General features: G+C 42.5%; 2 protein-coding genes across 8 annotated transcripts in view; one reads left to right on the forward strand and one right to left on the reverse strand.

The window, feature by feature from the left end:
- LOC129720767 (cubilin homolog) overlaps nt 1–14,979 on the forward strand; it is a 32,830-nt gene extending 17,851 nt beyond the window's left edge. The window contains exons 7-14 of the mRNA XM_055672479.1: nt 4,887–6,284; nt 6,340–6,683; nt 6,750–7,110; nt 7,164–7,496; nt 7,556–7,740; nt 9,401–13,774; nt 13,944–14,030; nt 14,096–14,979. Coding sequence (XP_055528454.1) covers nt 4,887–6,284; nt 6,340–6,683; nt 6,750–7,110; nt 7,164–7,496; nt 7,556–7,740; nt 9,401–13,774; nt 13,944–14,030; nt 14,096–14,959 — 7,946 coding nt within the window. The 3' untranslated portion in view covers nt 14,960–14,979. The remainder of the gene's footprint in view (nt 1–4,886; nt 6,285–6,339; nt 6,684–6,749; nt 7,111–7,163; nt 7,497–7,555; nt 7,741–9,400; nt 13,775–13,943; nt 14,031–14,095) is intronic.
- Nucleotides 14,969–22,281, reverse strand: part of LOC129720769 (tetraspanin-18) — an 89,150-nt gene continuing 81,837 nt past the window's right edge. For all 7 annotated transcript variants that reach the window (XM_055672481.1, XM_055672485.1, XM_055672487.1 and 4 more), the window contains 2 exons: nt 15,958–16,320; nt 14,969–15,672 (listed from right to left, as the gene is read on the reverse strand). In XM_055672481.1, the coding sequence (XP_055528456.1) occupies nt 15,520–15,672; nt 15,958–16,320 (516 nt within the window). In that variant the 3' untranslated portion in view covers nt 14,969–15,519. The remainder of the gene's footprint in view (nt 15,673–15,957; nt 16,321–22,281) is intronic.

The raw sequence follows: 22,281 nt of genomic DNA on the forward strand, positions 1-22,281 counted from the left end.
ATCGATATTATCTACAGTAGTAGAAATAATCAAATGAAAACAAAGTTGGGGTCTACTAAAGACACTATTGACAAATTACATAGGGCGGGTGTTTATAAAGTTGCATGTCCACATTGTGATAATGTTTACATTGGCCAAACAAAAAGAAATTTAGACATCCGGTTTAAGGAACATACTTCAGAACTTGTAAAGGCTAAGAAAGACTCAGAAAAAGGAATAACTCACCATTTCAGATCCAAAATAGCCGAACATATATTTCATGAAGATCACGCTATGACTACCGACAACATTAGTCTAGTTCGATCAGTAACATCCCCTTGGAAATTAGATGTCGCAGAAAGTTTAGAAATTTTCAAACAAAACCCAGCTACCCTCCTTAACAGAGATCAGGGTAATCATTTCTCTTGGCTTTTTAAATTTCTACCGAAAACTCCCCGACAAGGCATGGATCACCAGGCCGCACATTTCTCTACCTAACTCAAGTTGTTTACGTTTTCTGAGTTAAAATTTGCCCCAGTCGTTTACCTAATTAGGTATAAAATTCTTGGGGTTTCGCTATTTTCTCCACAGTCCAAATAAGCACTGACGAAGGCACTATGTCAGTGCCGAAATACGTATTTGCAAGTGAAAAGTGAAAAGTGATAGAATTGAATAGTGAAAGTGAATAAAAAGTGAAAAGTGTAGTGAAGTCTTACCTTCCACAGCTCTACAATTAACACCGATGATATAATGACATCCGCAGTTCACAAAATGTACAGTACGCAAAATTCTAATTCACGGTGCACAGATTGCTGTGTTTCGTGAATTAGTATTTTGAGTACTGACGCAGATAGATAGTACCATGGATATAACTCCACTAATTTTCGCGCCATGTTGATGCAATATCTATCGAATTTTTCTATGTTTAACTTTCTACCAGAAGCAACAGCTTGAAGGATGGCTCTACAACGCTTCAGTACATTTATATCAAGTTTTGTGGAAAAAAATACCGGATTAAAAATGCAAGCAAATAATCTGCAATTTTCGGAGAAATATGGACTTAAAATATGGCTATTTTCAGCAAAAAACTAGAAATATCTTTACAACAAATAACAATATCAAACCAATATATTCTACAAAAATGCGAGGCTTAGCAGAATGAATAAAATCTTAGAACACCTTGAACTGTTTCGACGATTACAGAAAAAGTTATGGATGAATAACTAATTTTGAGAAGTGTTCCTCGTGAAACTCTATTCCGTCATATCAGACGTACAGACGTACAAGATTACAGTGTTCAGCAATTATTTTTCTTCTAGATTTTCCTACAACTTTGCTGAAGAAAGCAATCTGGTCTTTTGAAAATTAGAAAAAAATAGTTTTTATATCTAACTACTAGGAGGATTGATCAAAAAACCGAAAACGCCAAAAGAAAGGCCTTGTTATATGGAATAAACTTGCTGAAGACACTGGGTACATAAAATCAATATTTCACAGTCAAATTTAAAACGATCACGATTTTTTGAGTTTAGACCACTGTGCATTCGCAACAAACGCGCCCAAAATTTTGCCAGGTGTTCGGACGCTTGATGTGAACCGTCAAGAGTCACACGTATCAGCTTATTCAATTTTGTTGGAAAACCATGTTCAAGCATAATTTGCCACAACTCGTTGTACTTCACTGAATCGTACGCTACCTTGAAGTCTACAAACAAATGATATGAAGGGGGACGGGACACGAGGCATATGGACGCTAGGCATATGGATGTTAGGCATAGTATGCTAGGCATACAGACGCGAGGCATAATGGATGTGAGGCATAATGGATACGAGGCATACTGCCAAAAGGCATAACGGACGCGAGGCCGAATGGACGCGAGGCCGAATGGACGCAAGGCGTCCATTCGGCCTCGCGTCCATTCGGCCTCGCGTCCATATGCCTCGTGTCCGTATGCCTGCCGTCCATTATGCCTAGCGTACTATGCCTCGCGTCCGTATGCCTCGCGTTTGTATGCTTAACGGGGTGTCATCGATGTGAAGTGTTCTAAAAACTAGCGGAGGATCTGTCTCAAAGTGACTAAATGGTCCGTTGTAGATCGTCCTGCTTGAAAACTGCACTGGTATACACCAACAGAGGCTTTCTGCAATAGCCAAGTTTATAGATGGCGGAGAGATTTTTATACGCGGACTTGAGGGGCGTTATGGCTTGATAGTTGCTACAGTCGAGTCTATGTTCCAGTTTCTCTTCAAACCATACCCTTATAATAATCTGGTGAATTGTGCTATACAGCCGCTCGCTCCCGACTTTGAAATGTTCGGCCGATAAGCCGTCCTTCTCATTGCCTTCAGCTTTCTGCAAGCTTTTTTTCAACTCGTCCAAAGTTGGCGGGTCCACAGCTTGTCCATCCTCTCCAATTTCTATTCTGTTTCCCTCGACGACTCTCTTACCTTCCTCACCTCGAAGTATTGTTTCTAACGCCTGGCCATCAGCGACTTATCGGTAATTTATATATTTAGTCTATTTACCAACAGCCAAGCAGGTGCCCCAATGGTGTCACTTAAAACTATCAATAAAAATATCTTTAGAGAGTCAATACATATAACGAAACGGGAATACAACAATATCACAGTTGAATTAGTCAGTTCTTCGAAAAATAGACGATATCGCCGACGAAGAAAAATTCAAGATAAATTAAAATCGGATAGAGTGGATTTTTTTCCTGTATGGACTTCCTCATTCGAACCCACGAGGCAGGCAATCGTAGCATCGAATTGTTTCGCAGGTTGCACGTTTATATTCACTTGTTCCAAGAGAGCGGAGCAGTCTATGTGGCCTTGCAAAAGGTCTGTGGTAAACAATGCCCTGGCCGTGTCTCTACGGACAGACAGAGGCTCCAAACTTATTAATGGGCAGCGGCTTTCATAGCTTGGTAGACGGAAGCGGTCCGTCCATAGCAGTTAAAGAAAAACAAACTTCAAAAAGCACCATTGAACTGACTCTATCTCTCCATGCCATTGTTGTAGTGAGGAGTCCAGACTACAGTCCACATACTTACAGTCTGGCGGAGTGGATTCGGGAACCAATTTAAACTGTTAGAACGGGAACCAGTCGTATAGAATCTCTATTGACTGGTTCCCGTTATAACAGTTCCCGAATCCATTCCGGCAGACTAATAAAACATACAGTGACTATAGTCCAGAGAACCGAGCAGTACTTTGATATAGAGCTAGATAATGCGCAACACAAGGATTTGAGGAAGTAAAAATCCGTACTTTCTTTAGCGATCCTGAAAATGAATCCCAGAACTCTAGAGCCTTTGTCGACAGTGAACGAAGTGTGAGGCTTGAAGTGAGCTGAAAATCCAAAATTACCTCCAAGTCTTTAACTTGGTTTACGCGATCGATTTCTGTTCCTAGCAAAGCGTATTTGTAATGTAGTTTGTTTTTGCGATCATTAAATGGATTGACATCCATACGGTTCTGATGGCACCAATCGGCAAAAATGTCTAGCTGGCGTTGAACGAAGCGACAGTCTTTAATTGTGTGAACTTGAAGACAGAGTTTGAGGTCATCCGCGTAAGACAACCGTGGTCCACCAATAACTAGGTTCACGTCATTAAAATAAAGCAAGAAGATAAGCGGTCCTAAGTGACTTCCCTGCGGTATTCCAGACGCAGTGTCAAAATAAGAGGATTGGCAATCCCTAATAGCAATAGTTAGACGACGGCCGGAAAGGTACGATTAAAACCATTGTAAATAATTCCCGTTGATTTCAAGTTTGTCAAGTTTGGCGATAGCTATACGATGGTTTTGTTTATCGAAGGCAGCTGTCAAGTCAGTGTAAATGACATCCATCTGGCCACGGTTCACTATACCATAATGATGTACAAAGTGAGCGGTAGAGCAACTGGCTGTGAATCCATGTTCGACAGTGCCTATGAAAGCTTTACAGTGAGCGAGCATGGGATCCATGATGACAAGCTCGAGTAGCTTGGCAACGGCACAGAGCGATAATCAGTCACATCGTGTATGTTTTCCTTACTGTGTACTGCAAACACGTACGATGATTTCCAGCAGGACGGGAAGATACCGAAAGTGACAGATAGCTAGAAAACATGCAGAAGCAGAGATACCAGGTTTTCAATCTGCGCTTTAAGAAACGTCGACGGAGTCAGTCCCGTCTGGCCCCGAGTTTAGGAATGATTTGACTTATCGATAATCAGGTTCTTCTCGCTGTCAATCCACATGGAAGGAACTGGCACTGATTCCGTTAATCGCACATTAGAAGTTCGTGTCGTGCCTGGTAAAACCATTCGCGCCTCCGTTAGGACGCGACCGTAGTGCTAACGTTTCTAATGGCAGCTCTAGTTTTCCGGCAGTTCTCCCGCAACTGGTGCGTCCTACGGTCTGCTACTCCTAACGTGTTAGGGCCTTTTCCTCCGTCACTTCGAGACACTAGGCGTCAAACCGCGTGGCTTGCACTGCTATGTCTATCACCTCTCGCGCTGATTCACTATCGCGTCGTGGATATGCTTCCACTGCTTCTTCATGTCCACTTCCATAGGTTCATCGATTTGTTTATCAACTTTCCGAGCGCACTCTGCATCAACTCCTTCCACCAACAGCCTCTGGATGTTCAGACGTATCTTCCTCTGCGATCTAGATGCCTTAGGATAACAATTTATTAAAGCTATGTGAAACATGAAATGCTTAAAGGAAAAAAAAGGATTTCCTTAAACTACTTGCAACAATAGTAATTGAATGATCAGTATGCACAATAAATTACGAATCATGTCTATATTCAAGCGTTAGATGCGAATACAAGCCTCAAATCGAATTGTATTTTCATTTGTCATATTCTACGCCTCGGAGTGATCCTTTCTAATAAATTTTTTTTCCTGTTCCAGTTTGCGGCGGAAACTTCCACACAATTAGCGGTGTGGTGAAATCACCGGGATACCCCAACGACTACCCGGCAGGGAAACAGTGCGAATGGGTGATCACTGTTCCCAAGGGCCAGCAGATTCGGTTGAATGTTAAAAACTTCACTATGGAAAAGCACACCAGTTGTCGCTTCGACGGACTGGAGATCAGAAACGGCGGAACGGTCAGCTCTCCACTGATAGGGAAATACTGCGGAACAGACGATTTCGATGGCATTATATCGTTTAGTAACAAACTGTATTTGAAATTCTATTCCGACAGCTCAAGAAACTATCAGGGGTTCGAAATTGAATGGGATGCCACTACGACCGGATGTGGTGGCGTTTTGACATCTCCCAAAGGATCGATTATCTCTCCTCACTATCCGGAACCGTACGGAAACAACGCCCAGTGCAACTGGCGTATTAGTGTTAGTGCGGGATCAGCAATCCATATCGTTTTCATGGATTTGGAGCTGGAAGGGCATACGAGCTGCCGGTATGATTATCTGGAGATATACGATGGTCGTGACGCAGCTGGAAAGAAGTTGGGAAGATTTTGCACAATTGATACCGACCCCGTTCAGTTGGATACGAAAACCAACCATGCGTTCATTCGCATGAGAAGTGACGATACAAACCAGGGTCGAGGTTTTCATTTGAAATACAACATACTATGCAAACGAAACATCACTGGCTTCGAGGGGGCAATCGAGTCACCAAACTTCCCCAACAAACATCCAAGTTCGCTGGACTGTTTGTGGACGATAACGGTTCCGCCTGGAAACAAAATTGATGTCGAATTTTCTCACTTTGAAATCGAGAACGGTATGATATTTGACAAAAACAGTTCACACGTGTGCAACTTTGACTATGTGGAAATCAGTGAACCACATGACGAAAGATCCATTTCGCAAAAGTATTGCAACAATATGCCGCCGAAAATTACATCAAAAGGATCAACCATACAAATAGCTTTCCGAACTGATAGTAGTGGTGAAAATAGCGGCTTCAGATTGGAATGGCGACTGAATGGATGTGGAGGAATACTCACGAGGCCAAGTGGCACCTTTTCATCACCGAACTATCCCAAAGAGTACCCCATCAATACGCAATGCCATTGGACGCTTTCGATGCCGCCAGGTAATGTGATTGAGTTGACTGTATCGAATTTCAATATGGAATCGTCTGGCAATTGCCGGTATGACGGGCTGTCGATATCGAATACAGAAGACTTCAGCCAAATCATTACCGAGCTCTGTCATTCACAGAAAGAGCCGGTTAGGCTTACTAGTAGTGGCCATATGTTGTATGTGAAGTTTTTCAGTGATCAAACGTACACGTACAAAGGATTTATAGCGTCCTACAGAACGATTGCTGCAAGTAAGAATATCTCATTATAAGCGAATACGCAAATTTTAGCGAATTTGTTTTTCAGCATGTGGCGGAGTTCTGAACGCTCATCAAGGCTTCCTCTATTCGCCCAACTATCCGAAGAATTACCCGAGTAATGCATCCTGCGAATGGACGATACAAATAGATCCCGCTTATACGCTTCAGTTTAACATTGAAGACCTAGGAATGATAAAGAGCCCCAACTGTAGTAAAGACTATCTTCAAGTCTACGATGGAGCTGTCCGTGATGCGACTAAGCTATTACTGAACCTTTGTGACAGTGATGCAAACGTTACATCGGTGCTTTCTAGTGGCAATCAATTGCTGGTAGTTTTCCATTCGGACGAAATCATGGAGGCTAAAGGATTTCGAGCTAATTATTCAACCGTAAGTTAGCAATCGCAAATTCAAACAAAACGCATTAATTGTTTTCTTTTTTCTTTTCCTCGTCAGAACTGTGGATCCAGAATAAACGTGTTGCAGTCGGGAATTTTGTCCTTGGAGAACACCTTCAAAATTAAATCGGAAAATTGCACCTGGAAACTTACTGCTGGCGAGCTAACGCAACACGTAACTCTACAAGTGTTGCATATGAATGTGGTGGAGGTTGATGGTAACTGTTTGGCAAATCTTACGATTCACGACGGAGATGACATTGATGCCCCACTACGGTACAATGGGTGCGGTAGTAAGGTTCCACCGGCCATCGTCAGTAACGGGAACTCGCTAACCGTACACATCACGTCCGATGATTTCAATCTATTTAATATGCTGGGCATTCAGTTTGTTGCCAGTTATTCTGTTCTGGACAACGGTAACGTGACATTTGTTTGACTTTGAAACAGTAACCTAATTGTACTCTTCCAGCGTGCGGAGGTGATTTGACATCCTTTGCGGGTGAGTTTGCGTCACCAAATTACCCTAACACGTACCCAATGAATGTAGAATGCACCTGGCAGCTGACGGCATCTCCTGGCAACTCGCTGCGGCTGTACATTCAATCGTTGAATATCGTAGAGTCGGAACACTGTAACACGGACTACCTGGAGGTACGAGAGAATTCCGGCAGTGGAAAACTGATCGGCGATTACTGCGGTGACAATCCGGTACTGAATTTGACTTCGTCGAACAGTTTTTGGGTTAAATTCAAAACGGGTAATCAAAGTGTTGCCAGAGGTTTTTTGGCCGAATATTCCTATGGTATGTTTAAAAAGTTGCATCGCTTTCAATGAAATCTATTTCTGATATCTTCGTTGTAGATTACTTCAATGAACTGAGCGGTAAAAGCGGAGTTATCACATCGCCCATGTATCCGCGAGATTACGCTAGGAATGAAGTTCACACATGGAGAATCATTGTCGACGTGGGATCCATTATATCGATGAAGTTTAAGGTTTTCGAAATTGACGTCAAATATGTGGATACGTGCGAAGGGCAGCTTGAGGTGAGTTAAAATGGAAACTCTTATTTTGCTCGACAAGTAAAACACCAAGTTCAGGAAATATTTGTCCTCAACGTACCTCACCGTCCCTTTCAGTTCGAAACAATGTTCAAGTAGAACTGTTGAATTCCTTAGAAAAGCCATCCATCACAGATACCTCCTCTTCATTGTTAGCCAATCCTTCCTCACCAATTCTTTTTTTTTTTTCGATTAAGGAAAAGTGAGAAAGCGGCCAAATTAACATCGATTTGAGCCGCTTTTGATCAAATCAGGCCAAATGCGACATTTTTTCCTTGATTTCATGATTCAATCTCTTTTCTAATCTATATCTATAAAAATTATTCCATGCGTATTCTAAGAAATCGATGCCATGACCTCATCAACCAATGTAACTGTTTCAGCCTTCGTTGGAGGCGGTTGTCTCTGTTGAATCCATCGTTCTCATTGTTTCTGCATCTTGGATGTCAAGTAATAAACCTGATTTTCGTCCATTGCTATGAATCTGCACTTTTGTTTGCAAAATATCGCCAAAATCGATATAAAAAACTCAAGACACTGCCTTTGATACAAAATGAGCAAACACGGTACGAACCTTGTCCAACCCGGGAAAACGGCTTCCTAAATATCTTTAATTTTGTGACTAACCGGTGATTATTTATTGTAAACCTGCTAAACCAGCACCAAAGCTTCTAATTCAATCAACTTGCACATTTGATTTTGACGTGAAACCTTCGAAACATTTTAATCATGCCATTTTTCACATCACTATTCTTTATCTCCCGGTGACGTTTATATATTTTCGCGTCGGTTGCTGCTAGAATATTTTTCACAAATACCGGCGCGTAAGAGCCGCGTAACCACTCAAACTAAGTATACTTTTCTTTTTACACTAATAAACATCGCGATCGCTACTAGTTTTCGTAAAAAATCGGCCGAAATGTACTGAAACTTGTCGCTAAAATGTAGCGCCTTGCAAAATCCCGATTTTATCCTTTTTCTAGTTTCAAGTCAACTGCGTGTGTCAAGTTGTGCGCCCGTGTTGTCAGTACTGGCAGCAGCTGGCTGCGCTAGCATATAGAAATGTTCAAATTATTATGATTCTGTTGAATTTTATGGCATTGAAACATGTTATGGTAACCATGAACTGTAAACAATGATAAAATAAAGCTTGGATTCCGTTCCATTTCAATGCGATACACATCGCTTTATCATGTGGCCTACTACATCTGCTAGACCATGCAGTTCCAGTTAACGATTTCCGAATGCCATTTTGTAAATCTTCCTGGACATTTTTGGTGTGGTAACATCATTGAATCATCATTACGAATTTCATTTTTAAAGATTTCATTTAAACTCGATCATTGACGGTTTCAAGCGGAGGACCAGACTTCCAAAGAGTAGAATTTATTTCAGTTTCAATACGGTTTGGAGTTAAACTTTACATTTAAATAGCACGTGCGTAGAACGGTAAGCGGTATCGGTAATGATAGCAAGAAAACACTTTATCTTTATGTTGTGCTCTCCTAGTTTCTCTTTATGTACCAAATTCGTTTCCTGCTACAACACAACCCATATTGAGAGCGAGTGACGCTTAAAATTTATTGTATTTATTACAAAGCACCTCTTCTACAAAAAGTTACAGCAAATTGATTTTCTTTCCTAGATCTTCGATGGATACGACGACACTGCTGAAGCCCTGAAGGAAGAAATGTGCGGCCTCACCCCTCCGGACCCCTTCAAATCCACCTCAAACGTGGTGTACATTCGCTTGGAACACTCCGACGCGAGTGGACCTTCAAAATTCCTCCTGAACTGGGAGCAAATCGGAAAGGAAGACACCTCAGCGGGAACACCTAGTAGCGATGAACAGTTCTGTGGTGGTCATCAGGTGATTTCACTGTCGGAAAATATGACCACTTACAACCTGACGTCACCAGGATACCCTTATGGTTACCGAACCCACCTGAATTGCAGTTGGATATTCCAGTCCGAGCTCTCTACGCACCATCCTCATCTGCAACTTAATTACGTCGACCTAGAGGAAACCGATGCCTGCCTTTCCGATTACTTGGAGATATCGACCTCAACCGATATGTTGACATGGGTCGGTTCTGAAAAGATCTGTACTTACGGGTACCGGGTGAAAGCGCAGTTCCATGGGAAACCTTTCCTGAAAGTTACGTTTAAAACAGACTATTTTAACAATCGAACTGGATTCACCGGTGTCGTTTCATTACGATGCGGTGGACTAATAACAGAACCGAATGGAGTGATAGCTGTTACGTCGATGGCTAGTTCCAATCAATCATTCAATCGTGTTCTAGATTCGGTATGCATGTGGAACATAACAGTGCGACCGGGGCGTATTATCGAGTTTCGATTCGAATCGATTTCAATCATAAAGTCGAACGAAGGATGCACAGGTTTCGTTTCGATTAAAAACGGTATAGATGACTATTCCCCGATATTAGGAACCTTTTGTGGTACGGAAATACCCGCAATTATGAACACCTCAAGTAATCGCGGCTTCGTCAAATTCAACGCCGGTCACGTGATAACCAACGAATTTCGCTTATCATATCGGGAAATTGGTATGCAATGTGGTGGAAGGGTTGTTTTGCGGAAGATCAACTCTACAGTCATAACTACACCAAATTTTCCAGAGGTACCTTACACTCATAGCGAGTGCATTTGGACAGTTTTAGCTCCAGCGGGAGAGACTATGAAATATGAGTTTGAACGATTCAATCTTAAATACTCCCTCGGCTGTCGAAATGAATATGTTGAATTACGTGATGGCGGAACTTCTAGTTCAAGTGTACTGTTGAGAACGTGCGGATCTGAAACAACACCGTCACGATTGACCACCTCCAACATGTTGAGAGTTCGGTACTTTACCGACATCTCTGACCCTGGAAATGGGTTCAAGCTAAAAGTTAGTCTGGCTCAGTGCGGTGGCTCTATACATGGCGACCGTGGCACAATACAGTCCAAAAACTATCCAATCGCTGGCAGCTACCCTAGCAATACTGTTTGTGAATATTACGTGATAAGCAAAATCAATACAATTGTGAACGTAACATTCCAAGATCTTCATTTGCCAGGAAACACTAATTGTTCGTTGGTTGACAACATTAAGATCTATTCCGTGGTTCAAGGCGAGAACGCAACCGATGTTGAACTGGGACAGCTCTGCGGTTCTCAGCTGCCGGGCTCGATCATATCGGTCAATAACCACATACGAATCGTGTTCACAACATTCAACCCGAACATAATGTATCGTGGTTTCAAACTAACATTCAACGCCACAGAAAACCGATGCGGAAGTGAAATAAATGCAGCATCCGGGGACATAACTTGTCCTGGATATCCGGATACTAGCTTGCGATTCAAACGATTCTGTGAGTGGCGAATCACCGTTCCAGAGGGACGCCGAGTAAAGATCGAATTTCTTGATTTGGATCTGTCCACCGTCAGTGCATCCTATTTGCAACGTTTGGGCTTCTATCACGGCTTCGATTACTCATCTCGCATCAAGTTTGTCATGGGTGGCTACAATAAGGATACAATATATTCCAGTGGCAATACAATGATGATCAATTTTTGGTCCCGGGTGCCATCCGCCAACAGAGGGTTCAAGATGCACTTCAGCAGCGATGAACCTTGGATTTGCGTGGGTAACCTAAACGGAAACGAAGGAATAATCGCAACCCCAATCAATCAAACAAGCTATATGTGTGAGTACAAGCGTACATCAGGTACATTTATTGTTGAATCTGGACGCAATATAGGTACGATGGCCCTGCGTTTCAGCGATATAAAAGCAGGTCAGTATCGTGGCACATGTTCCTTGAACACTAGAGGGATATTTATCAAACGTCAGGCGGCCGTTGGCGCAAGCTTCGCGTTCTTGAAAAAATATTGCGGTAATGGAACAGATTCAGATTTGGTGCGATCACCTTTTCCGGATATTTCTATCATAGCACGACAAGGCATCTTCATGGGAGAGGTCAATTTTAAGCTCCAATATCAGATCAATAAGTGCGGAGGAATGTTCGGAAATGATTTACGCAACATTTCACGTCCCGTCATACAAAACATGAAGGGAGCATTGGATTGCGCTTGGTACGTAGACTATGCTGAGAACACATTGATAAATATAGAATTTGCGAGCACAAGTTTCAACCAATCCTGCGAGGATGAGTATTTACTTATGTACAATGGTCCAACTACGAACAGTCCACTGCTGGGAAGCTTCTGTAAAGGAACTGCCACGGAGATGGTTGTGACGCAAGGCCGGCATGTCTTCATTGAATATCACTCAGAGAATTACAACGCTAGTGGAAACTTCACGTTAAAACTTAGTCAAATGGTTTCTGGCTGTGGTGGTACACTGCATAAAAACTCAGATGTTTTCGGTTCACCGAATGTCAACGGAAAATACCTGCCAAACACGGAGTGCATTTGGACGATCCGTGCCGACACGGGCTACCATATCGGAGCATTTTTCGTCGGTAGATACAACTTGGAAAAAAGTGTAAATTGCTCCAAAGATTACGTTGAATTTTTCGATCGCAAAGGCACCGAATGGGTTTCTCTTGGTCGTGTTTGTGGAAAAGAAACTCCACAGTTTATGAACTCTACTGGTTCGCTAATGAAGGTGGTATTCCGTTCCGATGCAAACCTCGAAGGTGATGGATTCACCATTAAGTGGGTGCAAAATTGCGGTGGTATTTACACTGTAGACTCTACAGCGAATGTTATTACCAGTCCCAGCTATCCTATGAACTACCCGCGGATGGCAACTTGCAACTACACTTTCGTAGCGAAGGAAAAGGATGGTTTCATCAAATTGAACTTCCTAGATTTCTCATTGGAGGACGGACCGCAGACTTCTATCTGTATGTATGATAACATCACCATTTACAAGCAGATGGAGTATATTGAACCGTTCCAATGGGAAAAATTCAAAACATATTGCAAGCAGGATTCCCCTGGTCGTGTAAGGTTCAAGAACCGAGCAGCTGTAGTATTCCGAACCGATCGTTGGTTAGAATCCAGAGGATTCAAATTCGAATACCAACTAGATACATGCGGAGGGACAATAACGGAATCAACACGAATTGCTAGCCCGGAAACTACAATGAAAAACAATGGCTTCGGTAATCCGGTGACCTGTACGTGGAATATAGCAATTCCTCAAGGTAAAAAAGTGGTGATTCGATTCGAGGACTTCGAAATAGAACATTCGGATGGTTGCTATTTCGAAACTGTTGAAGTGTACAAGGGATTAACCCGAACGAATGATCAAAAACTTGCCTCCCTCTGTGGAAATCTTACTGCACATGCTCCTGCAGTCAGCATCAAAAGCAGTCACGGTATAATTTACTATAAATCTGAACAATTTGCAAATAGCCATCGTGGTTTCACCGCATTGGTTCTATTCGCGGATGACTGTGATAGAGAAATAACATTAGACAAAACTTCTAGAACATACAACCTCAACGTTCTTGGCAGCAATAACAACAAACTACAGGACTGTCAGTATTTGTTCAAAGCGCCAGACGGATTTGGAATTCAGCTAACTTTCGATCAGTTCCACATGGGAACATCGAGAAACACGACAGCATGCAATGATAACTTCGTCGAAATTCGCGATGGTGCTGGGCCCTTTGCTGAGCTGATCGGCAAATATTGCAACCATACACTACCACCGCCGGCGAACACCTTCAGCCCGTCAATGTTTGTCCGCATGGTTACGGATTCATCGCTACAGGGAACTACGTTCGAGGCAACCGTATCGCTGGTGGATGCAGCGTGCGGGCCGGGCTATTACAACCTAACTGGTGGTCAGGTTGAAACTCTGAAAAGTCCAAACTTTGACTCCGGAAAATATCCCGCCAATACTCGGTGCATGTGGCTGCTGGAGGTACCCCCCGGGAAGACTATTAACGTTGACTTTTTGGATCTCCAACTGCAAGAGTACAGCGAAGTGCGTAGGGAGTGTTCCGATCGAGTGGAACTGTTTGATGCTAATGTGAGTATTTTCAGCTTCGCTCTATTTTACTTTATGTGAAAATTTATTAAATATTCTTAAATACCATTCAAACCAGAGTTATCAAATTTTTCCGTTTTTTTAATATATACTGCGGGATATCAGCAATTTGCTGTGTGAATCACTAATATCTTACTTGTCACATTTCCAGATAAAAGCATTCATCACCGAAGGCCTTGGCGAAGATGTCATATTCCGTGGAAAATCATCTCACGGCATAAAATCATCCTTCTATCACGTATGTATTCTTATCTTGCACAAAGTAGAACCTCTGTTTCTTACATTATAACTTCGATTTTCCAGGGCACTCGCAATCCAAACGCTCACCACATCTACTGTGGCAGCAGTTATTTACCGGCAACGTATCATTCTTCCTCTAACAAGTTGTACGTGAAATTCGCAAGCGATAGCTCCATTGAGGATAAAGGTTTTCGTCTCAGCGTACAACAAAACCGATTTTGCGCCCGAAACTTCACTAGACTTCAAGGACGTATTAATACTAATTACCTGACTAGGTCGGAGTCCTGCACCGTTACGATTCAAGTTCCGGAGAACTATACGATTGCGCTGTACTTCGGTATGTTTTACACGTACAGTACTAACTGCGAGGAGGAAGCAATCCGGGTTTATGATAGTTTGAGCAAAGACAAGCAGGTGGGAATGTTTTGCAACTTTGGCACACCCAATCCTATTTTCTCAACCGGGAACGCACTGAGGATTGATATACCCGAGTCAAAGACAGAATATTCAACAACCGTTCTTGATGCCACATACGTAGCAACTGACCAGGGTAGAGGCTGTGGAGGAGAGATATTTAACTACGGAGGTTTCTTCAGTAGTCCGTTTTATCCCAGTAACAATCGAACACGAATGGAATGCATCTGGACTGTTACCGTGCCGGTTAATATGCAAATTGCGATGAAATTTGAAGTATTTGATATGGGCAGTAAGACAACCTGCGGCACCGATTATCTGCAATTGATAGAGGTCAAAGGCGACGACAGGAGAATGATTCGACAGCATTGCGGTGGGGACACGCCAGCCACTTTCATCAGTGAGAGCAATGTAATGCAAGTACTCTACAAGCAAACTCAAAATTTCGGTGGCACCGGATGGCAGGCCAAGTTTATGGCTGTCGAGAAGGGGGCGCAAGTGAATGATTTCTAGCAGATACCGTTTTCCTTGTATATCTTATTAAATTATAGTATTTATTTCCTTAACAGATAAACAAAAAAAAAATCGATTGTCGTTAACTGTACGGTCGAATAGTCGAAGTCATATTTCACAACTTATAAAATATTGATCAATAAAGCATGAACAAAAATAAACAAGTTTACTGCTTTTTACAGACTTTAAAGCATGTTAGGCAAATTGAAAACTTAAATTTCTCCCAAAACGGGAAGTGCTCAGCGACTTCCATCGGAACTTATCCTCTACGTTTGTGAATGACTGTCTCAAGTATTTGTACCGATCGTCTTAACGATGGCTCCGTCTTCGACTTCTAAAGTGCACTTGTACGTTCGATCAACTTTTTCGGATCGAAACGTTTTGCTTGTATCTCTCACCGATCTAATGTATCCATGTGTTTTGAACGTAGTGTGATTTTTTTTGCGATGCATTTGTGTTTCTTACGGTATTCGAGAATTGAAATTTTGTGTTTAACCTCAGTTATTTGGTTGGCGATTTTTGTCCGTTTTGTTTTTTTTCCCTAACTCTAGGTGTTCTCCTTACAGCCGCATTCCCCGATACTTTTCGATCGATTTGCATAGACAAAATGCTAGGAATATTGCAACCAGCTGCACCATTCCTACCCCGATGGCCACGATGATAACCAGATTCCGATTGTACATAATCCAGTCGATAAGTGCGTTGTAACAACCCTAAAATGGACAAAATTTTCTATAATTGGAACTTCAATTCAGTTCAAGTTTATTTTAGGTTTAAGAAAAACAATGTGCTTAAATGAATAGCAAATAAACAAAAATAATAATGTTTTTCAAAAACTTGACGCATACCGAAATTATATAATGTGCAGAATAAATCAAGCATTACCACGTGCATGATAGTAATGAAATGAAAGCAGAGCTAAATCATATGTTAGTAACTTTAAAACCTTTCCTTTTTAAAACCAACTATTGGTACAAAGGTCAATTTTAATTGCCTACCTGTTTATAGTAGCTATTGCTATCCGATGGCTCGAAGGGACAGTTTTTGTCCTGCGGTTCGAACAAGGCCGACTGTACACAGCACGCCTCTGGTACGACCCTACTGCCCTTGCTTTCGTTCCACTTGTCCGACAGGTTGAAGTCCCGATAGTCCTCTACTCCGCAGCAGTGCATCTCGGACATCAGATAGTTCCACATTAGTGTTACGGCGTCGGACTGATTGCGATCGTTGCTCGAGTAGTACTTGGAAATTGTCGTCTGAAGGTAATTTTTGGTCTCCGTCTTGGCGCGGTCTTTGTATGCCACCGCTAAGCCGCACGCCGTCACTTCTAGAATCAATATCACCAGCAGGAACAAGCCGTACTGCAAAGCAGAGAAATAAAGATCAAGATTGTGCGAATCGTTTTAATTGACATGCATGGCCTGCATGGGCAACTGGCATTGCCATTTAACGTTGCCCAACGAACAGCATTTTTTCGGCAGCGGGTAATTGCAAATCGCTCAAAACTAGGTTCCAGTTCGGCATGTTTTCTACCCACGCTGGTACGAATGCTGCGGTGATTACAGGCGCAACATTGAGTGGTTCGATGGAATCACGCGAGTAGGGGTGGAAAAGAAAATAATATATGGTTACTAGCTGACCCGGCAAACTTTGTCTCGTCCATTTTTTCTCTTTATTTAATTGATTTTGAACATTGAACGCATGGGAATTCAAAATTGATTCCGAATTGATGTATGGCGAACTCAAAAGTCAAATCTTTTGAAATGACTGATATTCTCGGAACGAGAACACTCTTGCATTTGAATTTGACTCAAAGTATTGTTGCTTGTATTACATTGTTGTTGAGGGGGGACCCTACTCTGGAAGGTCGAAAAATAATGAATAGGATTTTTTTATGTTTAAAGTAATGTGAAGTGTTCGGGTATTTTGGTTATTCATTAAGGTATATTCAAATTATACCCGATTTGGCTGAATTCTTGTTTGTATGTTTGTTGTAGGTAGAGGTTGCTAAGCATGAATAAAATTACACTTCTAAACACAGGTTTTCCCTAAAGCTCAAATTAGAAAAAAATGAAAGATTATTACTTTGTAACCATTTCCAGAAATTACGTTTCATACGAATTATAAAAAAATATATGACTGGATCAATTCGATATCTGGAATGACCAGTTATGGAAAGTTGGTTTATAGACAGCCTCTATACACACAGTAGCGTCTCCAGGTAGCTTAGCAAGGAAAAACGTTAGGACATAAAGCCTCAGAAGAATTCTCTTTTAAATTATTATTTGTCATTGACCAATGTATATTCCATTGGTGATCTCAAAGCCGCTGGACACGTACCCACAACTCTCCTTCTTAGGTTTAAAAGTCACCAGTTTATATAGAATAGGTGTACAAATGTCTGTTACATTCCATAAGTAATATCAGTCATTGTAATTTTCCATCTTACAGTTGTAAGCTTACAGCTCTCAAACTTTTAGGGGGCCATCCACATACCACGTGGACAGCTTTGGGGGGGGGGGAGGCTGGCTAATGTCCACGGACCATACAATTTTTTTAGAATTTATATGGACAGTTGTCCACGGAGGGGGAGGGGGGGGGGGTCAAAATCGTTAAAAATCTGTCCACGTGGTATGTGGATGGCCCCTAGTCGTTATTTCAAATAATACCATAGTTAATATACACTAGCTAATATAGAGTAGTGAGAGGCAAAAGTACGCACTTAATTGTTTTTGCAACAGAACTATTGCAAACAATTATCATAAAATTCGGTTTTGTTTCCAAACGGTACATGAACCTTTCGCCTTCGAAATGTATTACCAGAGTTTTTCGAATTTTGTTTGTAGCATGAGAATTTCACTTTTTAGAAAAAAATACTCAGATGCGAACTTTTACCCAGCATGCGGGCCAACAGCACGCAGTTTACGGGGCAAAAGTTCGCACTGTATGAACAGTGTATTTATCACACTATGCCTAAAAAAGTTAATTGTTTTTCGCTGGTTTTGCACTGATGCTTTTTTGTTGCGTTAGAGTGGTGCCCCGAAATAATTTTCTTACTTCCGGAAATTCGGTTTTCTGGGGACATGTTTGAGTGTTTTAGTGATATATCCCAAAAATGGACCTTCCAGAAGAGATTCCACTGGGGCTTCTAGAGGCCATAGAAACAAATTAATAAAATTTATTTTCGGAACCGGGGTGACACAGAGAACCGAAAACGACTCCAGATGCCATATTAGATTCCAAAAAAGCGACTTCCGGTTTCCGAAAAACAACCAAAAATGGTTGAATACCACCCAATACTGGTATTTTCGGAATCGAATTGATGCTCTGAGATCAAAAATCAACTTCAGACGTTATTTTTGAATTAAAGATGGTGACTTCTGGTTTGCGGTAAACAGTAAAAATTTACCAAATACCACTCCATATGAGTTATTTCGGAATCGAAATGATGCCAAGAGACCTGAAAACGATCCCAGACGACATCTTGAATTCCAAGATGGTGACTTACGGTTTCCGGAACACAACCTAAAATGGCCGAATACCAATATGAGTATTTCAGGGATCGGGATGATGCGCAGACCGAATACCATCGCATATGAGTATGATGCCAAGAGATCTGAATACGACACCAGTCGAACCATCTAGTATTTGAAAATGGCGTCTGAAGTCGTTTTCCGGTCTCAGGGTGTCATTTGATTTTAAGATATACACATATTGGAAGTACTCGACCATTCTGGGTTGTTTCCTAGAAACCGGAAGTCGATATCTTGGGATCCAAAATGGCGTCTGGGGCCATTTAATGGTCTCAGAGATCATTATTTGTCCTGAATCCTGATTTGTGTTATAACCCGCGCTCAGGGCCTTTGATTTCCTGTGCTGCTGTTCATCACTACTTGCTGCTGTTTGGCTGTGTTGCTGCGTGTGGCTGTGATCTGGTGATTGTGCTGTTGAAGACAACTCGAGCATCGTCGAGAACGCAAAGAAAGAGGTACGTGCTTCTTGTCGGACCTATTGCGCTTACCTAAGCGCAATGGATGTTGATCTCTTACCCCCCGATCCTCCGTCCCCAAACCCCATCGACCCTGTCCCTCCTGATCAATCCTCTTCTGATCCTGTTTCAGTCACCCCTCGCCCCAGGCTTTATCCAGACGGAGCGGCGGGCAGCTGTTTTTTGTGTACTTTAGGCCAAAAGCAGGGCCAAAGTCGAAATCGTTAAATATTTTGCAGATTTCAAAAGACCTGACGTCACGTTTCAAGGCCGTGACTGAAATTTCAAAGGTCAGACCAAACAAGCTCCGTGTTGTGGTCAATGACCGGAAACAGGCCAACTATATAGCCTGCTCCGAGCTCTTTACTCGAGAGTACCGCGTATATGCACCCGCTCGCGACGTGGAGATCGACGGCGTCGTGACCGATTCGAGTCTGTCGGTTGAGTGTATACTGAAAAGCGGAATCGGTTGCTTTAGGAACGCCGCATGCCCCGATGTAAAGATCATTGATTGTAAGTAATTGCGGTCAGTGTCGCTCGTCGACGGCAAAAAAGTGTACACCCCGTCAGACTCGTTTCGGGTTACGTTCGCCGGGTCTGCACTGCCCATTCACGTGACGATCCCCCGGGTGCGTCTACCTGTGCGCCTGTATGTTCCCCGCGTAATGAATTGCACTAATTGTAAGCAGTTAGGTCACACTGCGGCCTATTGCTGCAATAAGGCAAGGTGCGGCAAGTGTGGAGAGACCCATGCTGAGGTTACCTGCAGTGTAAATGCTGAAAAATGTATTCACTGCGGGGAAAATCAGCATGAGCTCTCCACATGCGCGGTGTACATGCAGCGCAGGGATAAAATCAAGCGGTCACTCAAGAAGCGTTCGAAGCGTTCTTACGCAGACATGCTTAAAAAGACCGCGGCCACCTCTCCCTTTACTTCAAACCCCTTTGATCCACTGTCCTCTGATGAAACCGATTCGGACGATTCACTAAGGGAAACATCCTATGTAAAACCTGGGGAGTCTAGAAAGAGGAAAAATCTTTCCTCTCCTAAGCTTCCCAGAAAAGGTCCTAGGATTTCTCAAAGTGAAATGAAAAATACAATCACTACAAAAAGTGCTGAGGAAAAACCGAAGCAAATTCCTCCTGGGCTCGGAAATTTAAAGTCTCAGAAGGAGTTCCCAGCACTTCCAGGAACATCTAAAACCCCAGTTGTTCCTTTTGCATATCCAGTAGATAAATCAAATGCTGGATTGGTGAAATTTTCAGATATTGTAGACTGGATTTTTGAAAACTTCAATATACCTGATCCAAATAAAAATTTTCTTAAAGCGTTCCTCCCAACAGTTAGATCATTTCTGAAGCAGTTGACTGCCTAATGGCCCCTCCTTGTAGCGATCGTATCCTTCGATGGCTAATTAATCTGCTAATTTGAAGGATTCTATCTCTGTTTTACAGTGGAATTGCAGAAGTATTTTACCAAAAATCGATTCATTCAAAGTTTTGATAAATAAAAACAAATGCGATGCATTTTCCCTTTGCGAAACTTGGCTTACTTCGAATACTGATCTTAACTTCCATAATTTTAATATTATTCGCCTTGATCGAGATACCCCATATGGAGCAGTACTTTTAGGGATTAAAAAGTGCTATTCTTTCTATAGTATTAACCTCCCCTCGATTCCAGGCATTGAAGTTGTCGCATGTCAAATGACAATACAAGGTAAAGAGCTTTGTATTGCCTTAATATATATTCCTCCCAGAGCACAGGTTGGGCAACGGCTGCTCTTTGATTTAATAGAACTTCTTCCCTCGCCAAGTTTGATTTTGGGAGACTTCAACTCTCATGGTGTGGCTTGGGGTTCCCCTTACAATGATAACCGCTCCTCTTTAATCTATAACCTTTGCGATGACTTCGACATGACTATTTTGAACAACGGTGAAATGACACGTATCCCGAAACCTCCAGCGCGCCCAAGCACTTTGGATCTATCCTTATGTTCGACGTCGCTACGGTTGGATTGCACATGGAAGGTAATCCTCGATCCTCACGGTAACGACCATTTGCCTATTCTTATTTCAATTACAAACGGGACAACTCGCATGCGACCAATTGACATTCCGTATGACCTCACACGGAATGTCGATTGGAAGTTATACGAGCAAATGATTTTAAAAGCGGTCGAGTCGATTCAACATCATCCACCACTTGAAGAATACAACCTCCTCGCGGGCTTGATTCTCGACGCCGCGTTGCAAGCCCAAACGAAAAAATATCCCGGCGTGACGATCAATGAACGGCCTCCCACCCCGTGGTGGGACAAAGAGTGCTCCGATGTCTACACGCAAAGATTCGACGCGTATCTGACCTTCCGGGATACAGACAGTGCAGACGACTTTAAACGTTATTCGGAGCTTGATACCATGTTCAAAAGCTTGGCTAAGGCAAAGAAACGCGGATATTGGCGTCGGTTCGTAAACGAGACGTCGAGGGAGACACCAATGAGCACTCATTGGAACACAGCCCGAAGAATGCGGAATCTCGTAACGGTCAACGAAAGCGAGGAGTCTTCAAGTAGGTGGATATTTGATTCTGCCAGGAAAGTATGTCCGGACTCTGTTCCTGAGCAAAATATTGTTCGTGATGCGTCTCCGGGCCACGACGCGATAGAATCACCTTTTACGATGGCAGAATTTTCAGTTGCCCTCCTGCCCTGTAACAATAACGCGCCTGGGTTGGATAGAATCAAGTTCAACTTGTTGAAGAATCTTCCCGGCAATGCCAAGAGGCGCTTGTTGAACTTGTTCAATAAGTTCCTGGAGCAAAACATTGTAACGCAGGATTGGAGGCAAGTGAAGGTGATCGCCACCCAAAAACCAGGGAAACCAGCTTCTGATCATAACTCTTATAGACCGATTGCAACGCTATCCTGTATCCGGAAATTGATGGAAAAAATGATACTCCGTCGCTTAGACCACTGGGTCGAATCAAATGGTCTGCTATCAGATACTCAGTTTGGCTTCCGCCGTGCCAAAGGGACGAATGATTGTCTTGCGTTGCTTTCAACAGATATTCAGCTGGCGTATGCTCGCAAAGAACAAATGGCGTCTGCGTTCTTGGACATTAGGGGGCTTTTGATTCCGTTTCAATTGACATTCTTTCGGGTAAACTTCACCGACAAGGATTTTCTCCAATTTTAAACAATTTTTTGCACAATTTGTTATCCGAAAAGCACATGCATTTTACGGATTACGATTTGGCAATTTTTCGAATTAGCTACATGGGTCTTCCCCAGGGCTCGTGTTTAAGCCCCCTTCTTTACAATTTTTATGTGAA

This window comes from Wyeomyia smithii, chromosome 2 (assembly GCF_029784165.1).
Source record: "Wyeomyia smithii strain HCP4-BCI-WySm-NY-G18 chromosome 2, ASM2978416v1, whole genome shotgun sequence".
In the NCBI taxonomy this organism is placed as follows: domain Eukaryota; kingdom Metazoa; phylum Arthropoda; class Insecta; order Diptera; family Culicidae; genus Wyeomyia; species Wyeomyia smithii.